Source organism: Cloeon dipterum, chromosome X, assembly GCF_949628265.1.
Source record: "Cloeon dipterum chromosome X, ieCloDipt1.1, whole genome shotgun sequence".
Taxonomy (NCBI): Eukaryota; Metazoa; Arthropoda; class Insecta; order Ephemeroptera; family Baetidae; genus Cloeon; species Cloeon dipterum.
Window position 1 is genome coordinate 20558423 of NC_088790.1, and position 15271 is coordinate 20573693.

Below are 15271 nucleotides of genomic sequence, written 5' to 3' on the forward strand. Positions count from 1 at the left end.
TTGTTGCATTCTTTCCGTTTCGTCGTGTTTTTTACAAAATTATATTGAAGTTGCGAGTCATCTACCTAAATACATAGATCAGGATGTGCATAAAATAGAATGCAATTTATTTTTTACACAATTCGAGCCAACCGCTTTTTATTATTTTACAATGAGAGATTCAAAATATATTCATATTTTAAATTTTTTCAAGAAAGACTATGCACACTGGTGTAATAACTGAACAATTCAGCTTGCCTTGGTGAAAAGTGAGATCAATTTTTCCGCGTTTCAACGGATAAAATTTTTTAACTGCATTATTTCAAATTTTTTAATACTTGATTTAGAACAATGGAAAACTCTATTGATGGTACTTTTTACGGAGGGGTCAAAGCTAATTTTTCAATCTTTGTCTACAACAAACTGTCAGGTACTTCAGTGCGCTGCTGTCGATTCCAGTGCGCCAAATAAGCCAATGCCAGGCCAATCGTTGCGAACAGCATGAAGACAGTGGCAATAAGGACAACCTCGATAAATAAAATCTCTGAGTGACTGCCTTCAACTCCTGAAACAAAAATATATCGCCTTAAGACTAATTTAAACAATTAAAACATTAGAAAAATTGACAAGATTTTTATATTTTTTTTGTCAGCAGGTGAAATTGGTGAAATTTAATTCTTGAAATAATGGAATTATATATCATTTGCGTCTTTTACAATCTAAAAATCTTGATGTTGTTTTTAAACCTCTGGTCAATTAAACTCTTCACATTTTGGCCCCCTGATTTTGAAAAGAGCAGAGATGAACTCCAAACTTTCTTTAATTACTTTAAGTGTTTTTTATTTTATTAGAAATTGCGTCATCCCAAGTGTCACAGATTAAAAGTAAATCATGAATAATTTATATTGAATTTATTTACAATTTACTTACCTCTTGATGGAGAGTATTCGGCAACAGTAACAAAACCGCCTTGAAATTGGAATCCATGATTATTGGTTGCGACGCACACATAGTATCTGCATTTTGAGCATTTTCTCAAATTTAATTATTCCATAAATTTTAAATTAGCAAATCATACCCCGAATCTTCAATATCAAGTTTTGCCAGCACCAGTTTCGTGATCCACGTGTTATTGGAAAGGGGTGCGATGCCACTATGCCTGAGCACCTCGTACATGGAGCCTTCGTACTCGAGCACCCTGCGCGGCCTCTCTCCCTCGGGCAGCGGATCCGGCAGCAGACGCAGCCACTGGATGTTGGGCGGCAGCGAGCTGACGACGCTGCAGCGGAGGGCAACTGCCGACCCCAGCGGAACGCTCATATTGCCCGGACCCTCGATTTCGGGCGGCCCGTTCGCAAGTGCTGGTGCCGCACTCGTTGTTGATTTCCAGCTCTCAGCATCTATGAAGCGACATAAATAAATTTTACTCGTTGAGTGGTTCGGTTAAACGGGTTGTAATTTTTCATGAAATACAAATAGGAAGAAGGAATCACACAAACGGGATTTTTTGAGGCGTACAGGTAATAGAAAGATAAAGAAAGTTTTATCGCATATGAATATTAAAGGAGTTAAATTCAGATTGCTAACATCCAAGGAAAACATTTCCAGCGATTGGAATGAGATTCGGACTTGATTGCTATACAGTGTCGAAAAAGAAATCAATGATATTTTGAATAGTTTTGCTTTGATAAAAATATTTGAGTCTAAAATTTACATATTCTCTCAAATAATCATATTTTCTGAAAGGAACTCGAAATAAAATTTAAAGTTAATGAAAAAAACGTGGGAACTAATTAAATATTGTTGTTTTTTCTCTCTCAGGAACAAAATGAACTGAATTTAATGGAAAAAATCACTCAAGCCAACCCTCTACATCGATATGAAACAAAAACTAAAAGTTATATTGGGTCCGGAATAAATTAATTAAACATTTCCTTTTTTGCAAGAAAAGTTTTAGATTTTTTTAATCAAGTTTACTGCACAAGCCATCATTTTTTGTGTTTGATCATTGCAAAACCTAATTGTTAATTTGTCGTTTTCTCTTCTACTCAAAAAACTCCTAATTAACATCGGGATAAAGAGATTCACACAATGAAATAATAGTGACAACAGTATCCAAAGTCTGTGGGTTTGTCACGGTATTACAAATATCGCTGGGCGATATTCAATCGCTTTTCAACAAAATTTAATGCTTAAAATTTCATGTAATGTTTGCTCATCTGTTGATATACGCATCGAATATTGCGTGAGGTGAATAAACCAGTAACATTTGGCTGTTCAATCAGGATGGCGACCTGCTGGTTGCATAAATGCTTTCCCTGCAGGCGATCCACTCACACAGTTGGCCGCGCATATATCAAAAGCGAGTTCAATCACGTTCAAACGAGCATCTCATCTTCCGGCCCCCCGCAGAGCCGAATTAGGCATTGCGTTCGTCACGCATGACATGCTGGTTGCCTACTTTGGGTCCCGGCAGGCGCTGCCGGTAGGCAGACGCGAGTTTGACGTGAAGTCGGGGAAAATCCCCTGCCCCGCGAGTGTGCAGGCAACCGGCACGTCGCGCGGCTGACAGGCGGAATAACATACTCCGCTGGGGACGCTCGAGGGCGATATTTGTGTTTTTCAGCTGGATGAAAGTTTTTCGATGAGAATATTCTCAAGCTTGTTTACCTAATACTCGTAGATCGTACGTGAGCTTAGGGGATAAGCCCTGAGGCTTCCAGCATTCGTACAGCCCCCCATCCTCCAGGGAGAGTTCTGTGATTTTCAGAGTGGGTCGACAACCGCCTTTTCTGCATGATAGACGCCTGCCGTTCTGGAAAACAAACATAGAGAGGCCTAAATTCTGAATCAAACCTGAGACTTGAGCAACTATAGCTGTCCAAGTCGCTGCATGTTACTGATAAAAAACGAAATTAATATTACATACAAATGAAGCTTATTAACGCTGCGTGGATTAAACGCACGCGAGCGGCTATAAAGAGTGAAATTTTGAAGATAGAAATTATCTCGCTTGTTTTTGTACTGGCCAGCCACTGTTTCGACCCCTCAAGCCTCTTCACACATCAGTAGTTAAATAAATCACGCTTCAGAAAATTTGAATCCCTGGTCGTTGAAAACGGACGACTGCACTCAAAAAGAGAGAACGAATGATGAAATCCCTCATCTTTGGAGAGTTCGCAATCGCGAAATATCGATCTTCTATTATAGTTCAACAAGTTATTATATTAAAAAGAAAATACTAATTTGAAATATTTATTGAAGATTTCATGTTACTACATCTGTCCAATTATTACAATTTTTCCAACTTCTGCTTATGCAATGATTATTGAAAAAAATTAATTTTTGCATTTTAAAACTACCAAATTCTTTTTAATTCTTCTTGCAATAAAATTTATTATTATTCTTGCCATTTACGGCTTTTAAAATAGGATCAAATCCAGAAGAAGTAATTTTAATGATTTTCTCGACGTAGTTTTCCGGCTCCGCCCCACCATAATCGTTCGATTAAAACAGTGAAGTCAGTGAGTTTTTTTTGCAAATAAGTATTTTTTCTTTTAATTGAAGTAATATAGCCGCAGTGAAACTATGAAATTTTTAGTAATTTATTGGCCGACCTTTCCAGACAGATTTCAGGTATTTCTTTGCAAAATTGGTTGATAAAATCACTAGTTTTAGTTTCATATAGTCATTGATTATATTTTAAATCTGTTACAATTTTTAGTAGCCTCTGCTTAATTAAAAAAGATTGGCAAACCAACTAAATGCTTTCTCTGGATTTAAAACGACTGACAACTGGTAACCAATTAGGTCCCATCAATATTTAAACTTTTTTACCCAGGCTATGAAAAATATCCAATTTAATAAGGTTTTTATCAGATTTTTTAAAAAAAATATTGGCTTAAAATTACACGTTTGATTGTTGCAATGCCGATTGACGGATCAGAAAAATATTATTTTACAGGAATTAATCGAATATCCTATATTAAATTCTCACATTTGAGAATCACAAAAACTTTGGAGCTGTGTGCTTCTAGATGAATTTCGATATGACTCAATCTTAAATCTTGCTTTAATTTTAAACTTATCTGTTTAATCGAATGCTAATACGAATGTAAAACGCCAATTCATTTGATTTAATATTCATAAATGTCAAAGATTAATCTTAAATCTTTTCAACACCAGATTTAATCACGTAACCGTTCCTTATTGCGACAAATTGTCAATCAATCACTTTTCTACGCAATTAAACATTCCCAAGAAACAAGATTTGCCATGATAAAAAGTGTCATGTTTGAATAATTGTGGAGAGCAAATATCGAAACACAAATTTTAGAAGCGATAACAAGGTGTGAAATGCTCCACACTTTGAAAAGAGACGAGCATTCAATATTGTGTGTAACATCAGAAGCTTATCAATCAAAAAACGCTATATTTTTTTTATCACGCATGCGACATCGCGTGTCACTCACACAGCATTCAGCATAGCCTCTCTCTTATCAGCTGACACTTTTGACAGGTATACCTCAATTTTATCTCCCCATCTCATATTTTAACGAAAAGCACTGCTTTCTGGACGAAAACGCGCATTTTTTTATCATCGAGACGAGACGTGTTTTGGAGGAAAATAAAAATCAATTACCTTAGTCCAGTGCACGGGATTGTGCACTTTTGGGGATTTGGGGGATTTGCAGCGCAGCATTGCCGTCGAGCCAACGCGCATCTCCACGGCCACTATTTCATCCTCAAACTGCTTCTCGGAAAGCACGTGGGGAAACACTGCGAAAAGGGGGACGATGTTTATTTTTTGGTCTTTTATTCAAAACAAAGAGAGCCTTGGCGTATCAGAGCCCTCAAAGGATTTTACGCACGAGACGGTTTATTTTAGTGTGTAACACACTGTTTGATTTATTTTTTAATCGGGCAGACGGCTATTATTATGAAGAAAATAAATAAATCTTGGCTTACCAAAAGTCAGATTTACGATTAAGACTATTAGTAAGAAGTCGGCGGTCGCCACCATTGGTGCAACGGTTTCTTCATCTGGAAAAACATTTAATTTATATTTGGAGGGAGCACATAGAATTAGAAATATTAATCGAGTAAAATTAACATTAATAGCCATAAAAATAAATAAATAAAATAATCTGGAAAACCTTGCAATTTTTTATTATTGTTACGTTTGATTTTTTAATTATGGTATTTTGTTACCTGGGCAGACGCAGAAAAGGCGGCAAAACCGTGAAAAGGGCTTGCAGTGTGGGACAAATGAAAACGTGTTGCTCGCTCAACGAAGTCTATCAGCTAACTGAGCTGATGATCCAAAAAGCAAGCAAACGAGGCTGCGAAAATATTTATCTGGTCGAGGGCTAGATAGATTTACAAGCGCCACCGCATCGCCGCGCTGCCGCGCGCGTATATTTACTTGCTCCTCGCGCTACTTGCATAAATATATTGGCGCGTGATTTATCTCGGCTGATGACAGATTTAGCCCCCTCGGATTGCCATTGAGACGCACAGCCCCTCGCGCGGCAAACTGTCTATTTTTCGAGCCTGCGCCCCGTCTGCTTTCTGTCAGGCTGCGCTAACACAGTGCAGGACTTAGCCCTTTGTGCAACACATCCCCGGTGCAACAAATCTTTCCAATTTATCCAGCACTTTGTTTGGCTAATCAAAAATTTATGGCCCTACCACTTCCAAAGGCTCCACGGTCTGCACCATGTCTTCAATCCAGCTTTTTTGGGCTTTGGGGAAACCCTATCGGCAATAACATATAATGCAGTGCGTTTTAAAACCAACTGATATGTTTGAAAAAAAATATATATTTTCCTCTTTTATGGTGTTGAACTTTTTCATTTAGTAAATTTAATTTTTCGTTTTAGTATAACAAATCAATTTTGTTCATTTCAATGCGTGATTGCTTAGGGGTTTGTGCAAATTGTTAAAATTAATCAATTACTTTGGATGAGCATCCATAACTCCAGCGGCAAAATAATCGCTTTTCGCACTTTCATGGTTTAACCCCGTGTAAGAATCTTCTAGACAAAATTTGTCTAGAAGAATGTTTTTCTCAACATCCTGAACTAACAGATTTTCCGTTTCTGTCGCACTTTTTTTAAAATATATAGTGGTTCAAGAGCGTGGTAGTCCTGTCATTTTTGTCCTGAAGCCAACAATTTTCGGTGGTTTGAATTATTATAATTTTGTACTATTGCTTACATAACAGCAGAAATTAAGATGATTTTACAAATAATATGTAATTCAGTGTTCGGCCGTCAGCCACATGGTGCTGAGCGCAAGTCGTTTAATAGGGCATAGCCCGATTCAAAGGGGTATGAGTCCAACAATCAGTTTAAGCAAAAGAATTTTCATTTTTATTATTTGGATTATTTGTAAAAACAATTTTAGTTCTGACGTTTGACTAGTGCCCGATCGAAATTCTTCTGTAAACGATTCCATCAACAAAATTCTTCATAGAATTCATTGGTCTTGACTATTTCAACCTCTATATCTTCACTAAAAATATTACATAAATAAAGCTATATTATGACTCAAGCAAAACAGATTACAATTTTTGCCTCATTTAATTAAATAATAAAATTTACTTATACTTGGCTTCGTCAAGTTTCAGAATTCTTTTCTTTTCTTTACCCATTATGAATTGCACTTCATTCATTTAAGTTTTGCACCACTTAAAATTTTTAAAAACGACATTCTTTGAAACAGAAAAATCTGAAAAAATTTACATTTATAGTGATTTGAGACTGGGGGCCTCAAAGAACGCTAATAATTAGTGTTATTATTTTCCTTTGACGTCATGTTTTAATTTTAAAAAAAAGAGAATATAAAATTGTAGACTTCCAAATATTGACTTTAAACTAAAAAATAACAAATAACTTAGATGGTAGAATATTAAAATTACGATACGCCATTGATACATATTTAATGGCCTAATTCCTCATTTTATAGAAATTTTTACTAAACGCACGAGGCCTACAATTCTTCTCCATTATTTAATGACAATAATAGTTGAGAAGAATATCATATTCAAACGTGAACGGCGAGAAAATTGACTGAGGGAAGCTTAAAAAATATGTAAAAATTGACAAATTGTGTAGGTTTAAAAGTGTTGCAAGCATATTATGCGTTTAATAAAATCATTAATTAATAGTTGAGAAGAAGCAAAAATGGTGAACTGATGATAGATGTAAGTTTCTGTCTCCTCGCAAGCCAGGAAATGAGTTGCGCACACCACGTTGTCTGGGGTGAGCGTGAGCATGCCTACCCAACTAATAACCCGTACAACGTAATATTATATGTGAAAAATTCCTATCGGTACCTTTTTTTCGCTGGTTTTGAAAAGTAAATTTTTCTCAATCTATAGGGTGAATTAAAAAATTCAAAGGATTTTAGATTATTATATCTATATTTTAATAATAAGCTGCGTACAAATATCAATCCATAATTATAGGAATTGAACAAAACCATAATGTTAAAGTCGTGCATAACGTTCAGTTTTCAGTGGGCAATAATTAATGTAAACAATAAATTAATAAAGAAATGAAGCCTGGAAACGAATCACATCCGTCTACGCTCCTACAAGACCGTAAGGGGCCACAGCGCTGTGGATCTTTTTGAGTCCATCCAAGTCGACAAGAAGAGGAATGGGAGCAGTGTTTGCAGCTGCTCCAAATTTAAGGCGGCCAACAACCACAGCGTCCAACTCCTTCATGGCCTAAAATCGGAAAAAATCAACATCAGTTGAAGGAAGGGGGACAAAACAGCAACCTACCTTGCTCAGCTCTACTGAAGGGAAAGTGGAGAAAGAGGACTCAGCCTTGGCCCCTGGTTTTCGCTTCATCAATTCTTCGTGAACGGCAGACTGTAGAAGAGAAATGATAATAATAGGGACAAGATCAACCTGCTTGACATTACTTTGAGGGATTGGTATTCCTGGTTTAGCTGCTGCTCTTTTCGCTTCCTTTCGGCGAGCTGGTACGCGGGCGAGTTCTTCTCCAGCAACGGCCTCTCTCCCGGCTTTCTATTGCTCAGGTCGACTACTCTGGCACTCAGGTAGTAATCGATCAAGTCCTACAAGGTGAAAAATATTGGTCTAATTACAACACACACCTTAAGAGGAAGCGAACTTACTTTGTGCAGTTTGTTGGCCCTCTTTGACAACTCGGTCAGTATGCTGGGCTCAACTTCGGTGGGCTTCTTGATCACCTAAGAAAGGATAAAATAATCAATTATTGTAACTGATGACACAATTATTTAAAGAATAATGGTGGAATCAAGATAACAAAATTCTGAATTCAATTCTCATAGACAAAACAAAAAAATGACATTTTATTGATGATTGCACAATTTTATTTCAAAAAGGATTTTTATACTTTGAAAAATAATCCATATGCGATGAATCTAATTATTAATTGATTTTAGAAAGGCTACTTGAATAGGCAGTTGACAAGGAATGGAAGGCAACATTTAATTTATATTTTTGGTCTAGACAGTCTGTTGACACTTCCCAAATTTTAATGTGGATATAACAATTTAAATGAAATTTAAATATGACAAAAATTAGAAGTATGCACTTACACTGAGAGGAGGAAGGTTCGCGAGAATAGTGCGGGTCTGCTCAGCCCTGAGAGCACCGATTTGCAGCTGGGACACTCTGAGTGCCTCCCTAAGACTCCTGATTTCATGCAGCAGAAGAGGCGAATCAGTCACAGACACAGGCAGGCTTGGTCCAGAGGAGCTTGGGGTGGTCGCCATTGAAGCTGCATCCAAGTTTTATATTATCTCGGTTTAACAAGTGCGATTTGATTGTACCTCCAGCCGCGCTGCTTCTGGCCATCCCTTCTATAAGCGCCTTCTTGGAAATGCTCTTGAGCTTCTCCTTCAATTCTCCCCGCTCAGTTTCCAAGGAGTCGATGTCAGCCTGCAGGTGGTCCATGGTTTCCTCAAACTCCTTCTCCTTCCTCCTGAGGAGTATTTGGCTGTCGTCATATTTGCGCTGCAAGAGGGGAAAATATAACACATGCTTCATGTTTTGTACCAGTAAATTACCTGAAGCTTTTCAAGGCTCAAAGCATAATCTTTGTGCACATTGCCGAGCTTGCTCTCAGCTAAGTCTTTTCTTATCACCATCTCGCTCAATTCCTCCTGCTTCATCTTCATCACCTTCTTCATTTCCTGCTCCCATAAATAATATATTAGTTTTATTCTTCTTGATTAAAATAGTTTTACCTTGATATCTGTCTCTCTGGTCTCCAGCTTCTGCTTCAAAATCTTGGTCTCCTCAAGCTCCTTCTTCACCACTTGCGCCCGAAGTGAAATAGGAGGAGTCACCTTTGATCGAAAATGTTAGGAAATCACTGAAAATGAAAAAAACTATCTTACCTTGGTATCCTTCTTTGGCTCAAGGTCAAATTCAGTTTCTTGAGCAGCCAAGGAGAGGCTATTGACTCTATTTTTGAGGGTTTCAATCGTGGCCTTGACACACTCAACAGATCCCTTGTCCTCGGCGTCAAAAATGCGATCCACCGCGGCGGTGAAGACCTCCATCGCCTTTTCCTCGTTTAATCCCGAGCCTGGTCAATTATACCAAAAATTAAAATTAATATTACAAAGAGAAATAAATTAATTATTACCCTCTGAAGCCGAGCAGAGGTGGGTTAAATTTTTGGATGTCTCGTTGAACGCGAGCAACAGCTTGGCGGCCAGCTTGAGACACTGTTGCACAGGATCGGAGTGCGTGGCCACCTTGGGGCTGACAACATAGCCATCGGTGGGCAAGCGTCTTCTCGTCAGCTTCAGTTGTTGGCGTAAAAGGTCACTCACAGTCGTGATGTCCTTCATGAGCAGGCCAACTTTGCCCTCCTTTGCCTTGAGTAACATTATTAAGTAAGATTTTTTATTTACTTAGAGGCATTCTAGATTTTTTTCCAAATGTAATTGTTCAGCAAAATGCTAAAAAAGTTCAACAAATAACTTGAAAATAAGATAAGTTTTATCATATTGCAATAAGTTTTTGTGTGGTTAAATGCAGGTATTTGCAAACCTTGATAAATAACACGATGTCATCTTAGAAGCTTGTTCAAATGCCTTTTGCAATTAATAACAAATATAATTACCGTTAAAATCGCCAAAACAGCAGAGGAGTCTGTGAAAAGTCCATCGGCAGCAGCCTGCAAGGCGCGGCAGCACTCACGGAGCAGAAGCGACGGTTCTGGCGCAAAATCGGGCAGATGGTTTGCCAGCGTACCTTGCAGCACGCCAACACACTTCTCCAGGCCGTCGAGAGGCACATTTTCGTCTAGCTGGTCCTTGCGCAACAGCTCCAGCAGGTTATCGATCGTTTTCTCCTGCGCGGCCAAATCAAGGTACAGCAAGCCGATTCGCAACAGCACGTCCGGCGCGCAATTCTGAACGCAGTTCTGCAGCTGCTGAAGAACACTCTGAAAAGGCAAATAAAAGCAAATTATTTTAATGGTTTAATTTTTGTTTTTTACTATTTAAATTAACGTTTGTTTAAGAAAAATTAAAAATCGGAAAATTTCTTACCTGCATGTAAGAGAGCCAGAAGGAAAGTCTGGATCTGAATGAGTACTGAGCCACCTGGTGACCTTGCAGTACCAAATTAGAGTCGATAACAGCTGTCAAGGTGGGGAAGATGTCTCTACTTTTCTTGATCAGAATTTCCGTCTTGCAAAGGAGACGAGGCAACAAAAGCAACAACAGAATTGCGTCGTTGTCACCTGTGCCATGGAAGAGCATAATTTAGCAATTAAATTGAGACAGCTGATGAAAACATACTTCCTCTTGCCATGAAACTGTCTGGCATGAAAGAAGTGAGGAAGTGGACGTGCTGGTTGGCTTGCTGGACGTCTATTCTCCTCAACTCCAGGTCAATGGCCTTCGTGTGAGCCTTCGAGTCGGCGATCATTTTCTATTTAAAATTTTGATGAGGAAAGGTTGTGTTAAAATATGAGTAATTACCTTGAAGTCCATCATATCAGTTACGGACGCCATTGGTTTTGAGGCTTCTCTCTCAACCGAGGTCTGCAACTGGTGGATCTGTTCCTGCAACCTCTGCACCAAGTCTCTGAACTTTGTAATGGTCATATCTCGGTCAGAGAGGGTCTCGTGCAGGGCCTCAACCTCGTGTTGCGCCTCCCTGGTCAATCAAAAACATTAAGTTATTTTACAACAATTTACAGCTGATTTAAAATTGATATTGTTTTAATTTTTTGAAAGTGTCTTTATTTAAAGGAGCCATAAAATATCATTTTTGTTTTAAATATTAAAAAATTAGCCATTTTAATATGTGACACATGCACAGTGTTAAATGAAAGAGATAAGAGTAGACATGTGGGTTTTGGTAATTGAGAGATAAAAAATAGAATTTACCTTTGGGCCATGAGAGCCATGTCGAGCTCCTCTCGCAACTCCAGTTCCATCTCCTTGGTGCCTTCCTGCAGCTGTTCATTCATGTCGGCCAGCGCCTCAAGGTCAGCAACCGTCTCTTCAAGCTCCATGACCTTCTCCTCTAGGTTCAGATTCTTTGAGGTCAGCGCCTCAACCATTTCCTCAGCGCCCAAGGCCGCGTCCACTTGCTCCTGGAGCTCGCTCACCTTTGATGAAATTAGGGTGGTATCAAGGTTTAAAAATAATCAGGAAACGTACCTGTTGCTCCATTTCCTCCACTCTGGCACTCAGCTTTTCCTTAGTGCGGCTGAGCTCCTGGATTTCAGAGCGTCTCATTTCCAATTCCTTCTGCATTTTGCTGAATTCATGTTTTTCATGAGCAGACAAGTCTCGCAACCTGAGAAAAATACATTGGGAAGTTAGAAAAGAAAAGCATTATGGATATTTAATATTTTTTGATTAAAAGGGATGATTTGCAGTAATCTCTAATGAGACCCTCTTACAGTGAAAGATACAATCGTTTTCATTAATAAAAAGTACAATCAGAGAGTATTAAAGACTAGTTGAGATTTTTTAATATAACCTTTGCTCAGCACTTCCCTTGGGCTATGAGCTCACCCGGTCCCAATATATCATCACCGAACATTAGGCTCGATTGGCTACAGAGGAGCTTGGGCCCCATTCCTTCTTTAAGTTCTACCAATTTAAACGCGAGACATTTATTTTGTCCTGAGCTTGCTAGAAAGTTGGTAAATCAGCAATTATTGGCGTGTTGGCACTGGTGCACCTCCCTGCCTCGCTGATAACTACATGAGAAATTTGGAGTCAAATAGACACTAACTACCATTTTGTCATCTCTGACAATGGCCAGCCAGCAGGAACAGATCCCACAAACTCTTGATATATCTCGCACAACCGCGACACTATAGGAATGTCTCAATGATGCGAGCCAAAAAGCTCTTTTTTTTATTTTGAATTATTTGTAAACAGTAGAACTTGAGATGATTGCAAAAAGCGTTTAAATCAAAGACCCCAGTGCGGGGGCAATAGCTGGTCCTTTAGTGGCTTCCTCCAATGTGGCCCATGCACAAATGTTATTCATTCGCAAGGTTATTGGAACGCGGAGATTTCGCGAGTTGTTTGTTATCAGGGGGTCACCCATCTCGAAAGAGATGAACTGATCAAAAAAGCAATTCTTGTAGCCATGCTCACCTCACTAGAGTTTCCTTCAGTTTGGCATTCTGCTGCATGAGTTGCTTCATTTCCAGGGATGCTGGTGCGCTTTTCTCCATCTGCTCGTTGTTTTCAGTGTTCATCTCAGCTTTCAACAGCTCCAAATCCATCAATGCCATTTCCAATTTCTCGTTGCAATGTTCTAACTCTTGTTGCAAACTTTCAGCCTTTGAAGAGAAACTTTAAGCACTGTATAAGAGAGAGTTCTCAGTTCTCACCTTTTCTTCAGCCATTTCCTTGTCCAATGTTGCCATTTCGACGGTTTCCGCCAAATCAGACATTTCCTCAGCATGTCTCTCTTTGGCTTCAATTGCCTCACGGGCCTCCTGCCTAGCCCTCTGGAGGTCCTTCTGCAGCTGAGCCTGAGACTCCATGATACGAGACTTGAACTCAACCATTTGCTCCAGCTGCAGCCGCACTTTGTCAAATTCTTTCAATTTTTCCTTGTCCTGTCCGCGCTTGACTAAAAGATATATAAGTTTTAAGACCGATTCAGATAAATCTGTTAATATATGCCTACCTTTCAAAGTCTCTAGCTTCTCATTAAGGTCCTTTATTTCATTCTTGAGTTGAACAACCTCAGCACTGGATGGTTTGTCCTCTGACTGAAAGCTGATGCTGGAGATGCTGGGAGAGAGCACTTGCCCGGGAGTAAACTGTGGTTTCAGATTCTCCACAAACCCCGTCTGCGTGAAAAATGTTTGAAATATTTCCAAAGGGACGCCTATATATTTTACCTCAACAAATGATGCTCTTTTTACAGTCTCGGATGGAGTTTCCTTTAAAGGAGTGATGGAAGGACCTTCATCTTTAGATTCAAGCTTGATTCCAGGCACAGGCAGTCTGTGAAAAAATCAACCGTCATAAAAGAATGTAAAAATAATCTGTCAACAGAGTAGAGCGTATTCAGAACCCAATTCGCCAAACCAAAAGCTTAACTTTAACTGGTGGAAATTGGAACTAAACATTGATGATAATATTCCTTTCAAGCTGCATCTATAGATTTTAGAGAGTAATAATGGCTTGCTAGCAGAATTAATAGAAATATCCTCTTTTAGCTGACAAAGTGGCCAGTTAAGTTTATAACTCAAAATAATTATTGGGAATTGAGACACAAATTTGTGGAAACAAATATTCAGGTCACTGGACAAGGACAGATAAAATGTTGATAATTCTTGAATATACTCCACTTCAATGGACATGCACGGGAAACGCCACTGACAGATCCATTTTCACTAGCTACAGGTGCACACAAAAATAATAAATGCAAATTTGGTAGTATGCGTCTTGTCTAAATTAGGTTTGTGTTAGTTAGAGATGTGTCTGTGGATTGGTAATGTATGTTACCTCATCTGGTCAGTTTTCCGAGCCTGAGTGGAGGTTGTCAAAGATGATTTCCGTGATACACTTGCAAAAGATAAGTGTACACTTTCAGTAGATTGTTATAAGTGCAAAAAGACTTTCGTTATTATTAAAATAAGTTCAAATGTTTTAGTATGAGTAAATTATGAGTCAACTTGTAAGTTAAGGAACTGAAAATACCTGGTGGGCTCGGGTCTTTTCCTTTTGAGAGCACCATTCATACAGGAGAAGGAGGAAAAACAATTTAGAGACAAAGATTAAAATTCACAAGTGGTTACAAATTGCACACAAAACTCATGCAAAGTCAACATCATGCAGTCGAAATTAATTTTGAAAACAAATCACTCCAAGTAGAAACGGTTAAATAGATTAATCCTGCACCTGCAGGGTCAATTTAAATGATCCTCCTGAGGTGGCTCAAATACATGTTAATACGTGTTGAAGTCTGAAAGACCTCCTAAACAAACCTGCTCGTTCGACCAGTGGGTGTGGTGGACGACGGAGAGCCTCCTGAGGAGCCCTCCATCGACTGTCCTGCTTCGTCCAGGTAGGTCAGCTGCGCAGGCCTGACAAACATGCCGTAATTTTCCTCGCACTGAAGATGGAAAGTTTCAATGAGTGGTAAATAAATTTTTGGGGTCATCAATATATACCTGGAAGTACTGCTTCCCCTGGACGCTGCCGTTGTTCTTGCCCTTTGGGCTGTCCAGCACCACACCCACCCATTTTCCTGGAGCAAACAGGGTGCTTCCGACGAATGCTACTGTCCCTTTGGCCTCCTTGCCGGTCACTTCGACCCGCTGTCCAACTTTCGGGTTCGACATTTTGCAGTGAACCTAAAATCGCGATGCTGTAAAAAAACATAAAGCATTACCGAACTTAAATTAATTTAATTTATATAATATTTTGAATTATGCTATAACAAGGTCCTGAGTTGCATAAGATAGTCGGAATGCCACATTCTAGCTTTGAAAGTTTAAGCTACGTCTATTATTTCGATATTTTGATATTTTATAAAAAAAAAGGAACGCAAACACACCTAAAATTGCGCCTGCTTCAACACGTCGTGCAGCCACACAAGTGCATTAATGTCAAAATTCCATTCCCTTGAGGGATCAGAATTTATCTAGTTAGCTCAATAAAAATTTCTTGAAATTTGAACGATTATTTTGATTTCAATAATCCACATCAACGAGATTCTCGATGAAACGGGACGACTCGTCGACTGACTAAAGACCGAAGTTGTTACGCCCACGCCCATATGTTG

The 15271-nt window shown here is 38.9% G+C and overlaps 2 protein-coding genes across 5 annotated transcripts; both read right to left on the reverse strand.

Annotated features, from left to right (window-relative positions):
- Positions 1-117: 117 nt before the first annotated feature.
- LOC135945519 (fibroblast growth factor receptor 3) lies at positions 118-5341 on the reverse strand. The gene is made up of 7 exons (XM_065493266.1): positions 5191-5341; positions 4948-5022; positions 4622-4758; positions 2650-2794; positions 1058-1379; positions 910-995; positions 118-544 (listed from the first exon to the last, which is right to left on the reverse strand). Exons 2-7 carry the CDS (start codon positions 5000-5002, stop codon positions 393-395), a joined length of 897 nt encoding a protein of 298 aa, XP_065349338.1. The 5' UTR covers positions 5003-5022; positions 5191-5341; the 3' UTR covers positions 118-392.
- Positions 5342-7386: 2045 nt separating this feature from the next.
- Positions 7387-15224, reverse strand: DCTN1-p150 (dynactin subunit 1). 4 transcript variants are annotated; one of them, XM_065493262.1, is made up of 25 exons: positions 15044-15224; positions 14658-14840; positions 14472-14599; positions 14185-14205; positions 13990-14049; positions 13380-13485; positions 13163-13328; positions 12861-13105; positions 12622-12809; positions 11668-11806; positions 11392-11615; positions 10981-11158; positions 10798-10930; positions 10546-10739; positions 10116-10439; positions 9633-9867; positions 9382-9572; positions 9229-9330; positions 9049-9174; positions 8812-8995; positions 8578-8759; positions 8131-8205; positions 7915-8070; positions 7772-7861; positions 7387-7714 (listed from the first exon to the last, which is right to left on the reverse strand). In XM_065493262.1, exons 2-25 carry the CDS (start codon positions 14826-14828, stop codon positions 7568-7570), a joined length of 3765 nt encoding a protein of 1254 aa, XP_065349334.1. In that variant the 5' UTR covers positions 14829-14840; positions 15044-15224; the 3' UTR covers positions 7387-7567. The 4 variants fall into 4 exon arrangements, with proteins under 4 accessions (XP_065349334.1, XP_065349333.1, XP_065349335.1 ...); XM_065493261.1 differs by having other exon boundaries at positions 14658-14854; positions 15044-15223; XM_065493263.1 differs by lacking the exon at positions 14185-14205 and having other exon boundaries at positions 14658-14854; positions 15044-15223.
- Between the last annotated feature and the right edge of the window lie 47 nt (positions 15225-15271).

Coding starts and splice junctions, on each gene's coding strand:
- LOC135945519 (XM_065493266.1), bottom strand. CDS start 5,002: ATGGTGGCGACCGCCGACTTCTTACTAATAGTCTTAATCGTAAATCTG. Junction 2,795..4,621: donor ATCCCGTGCACTGGACTAAG/GTAATTGATTTT, acceptor TTTGTTTTCCAG/AACGGCAGGCGTCTATCATG. Junction 996..1,057: donor CTTGATATTGAAGATTCGGG/GTATGATTTGCT, acceptor CTCAAAATGCAG/ATACTATGTGTGCGTCGCAA.
- DCTN1-p150 (XM_065493262.1), bottom strand. CDS start 14,828: ATGTCGAACCCGAAAGTTGGACAGCGGGTCGAAGTGACCGGCAAGGAG. Junction 10,931..10,980: donor CTGATATGATGGACTTCAAG/GTAATTACTCAT, acceptor AATTTTAAATAG/AAAATGATCGCCGACTCGAA. Junction 10,440..10,545: donor TCTGGCTCTCTTACATGCAG/GTAAGAAATTTT, acceptor TTGCCTTTTCAG/AGTGTTCTTCAGCAGCTGCA.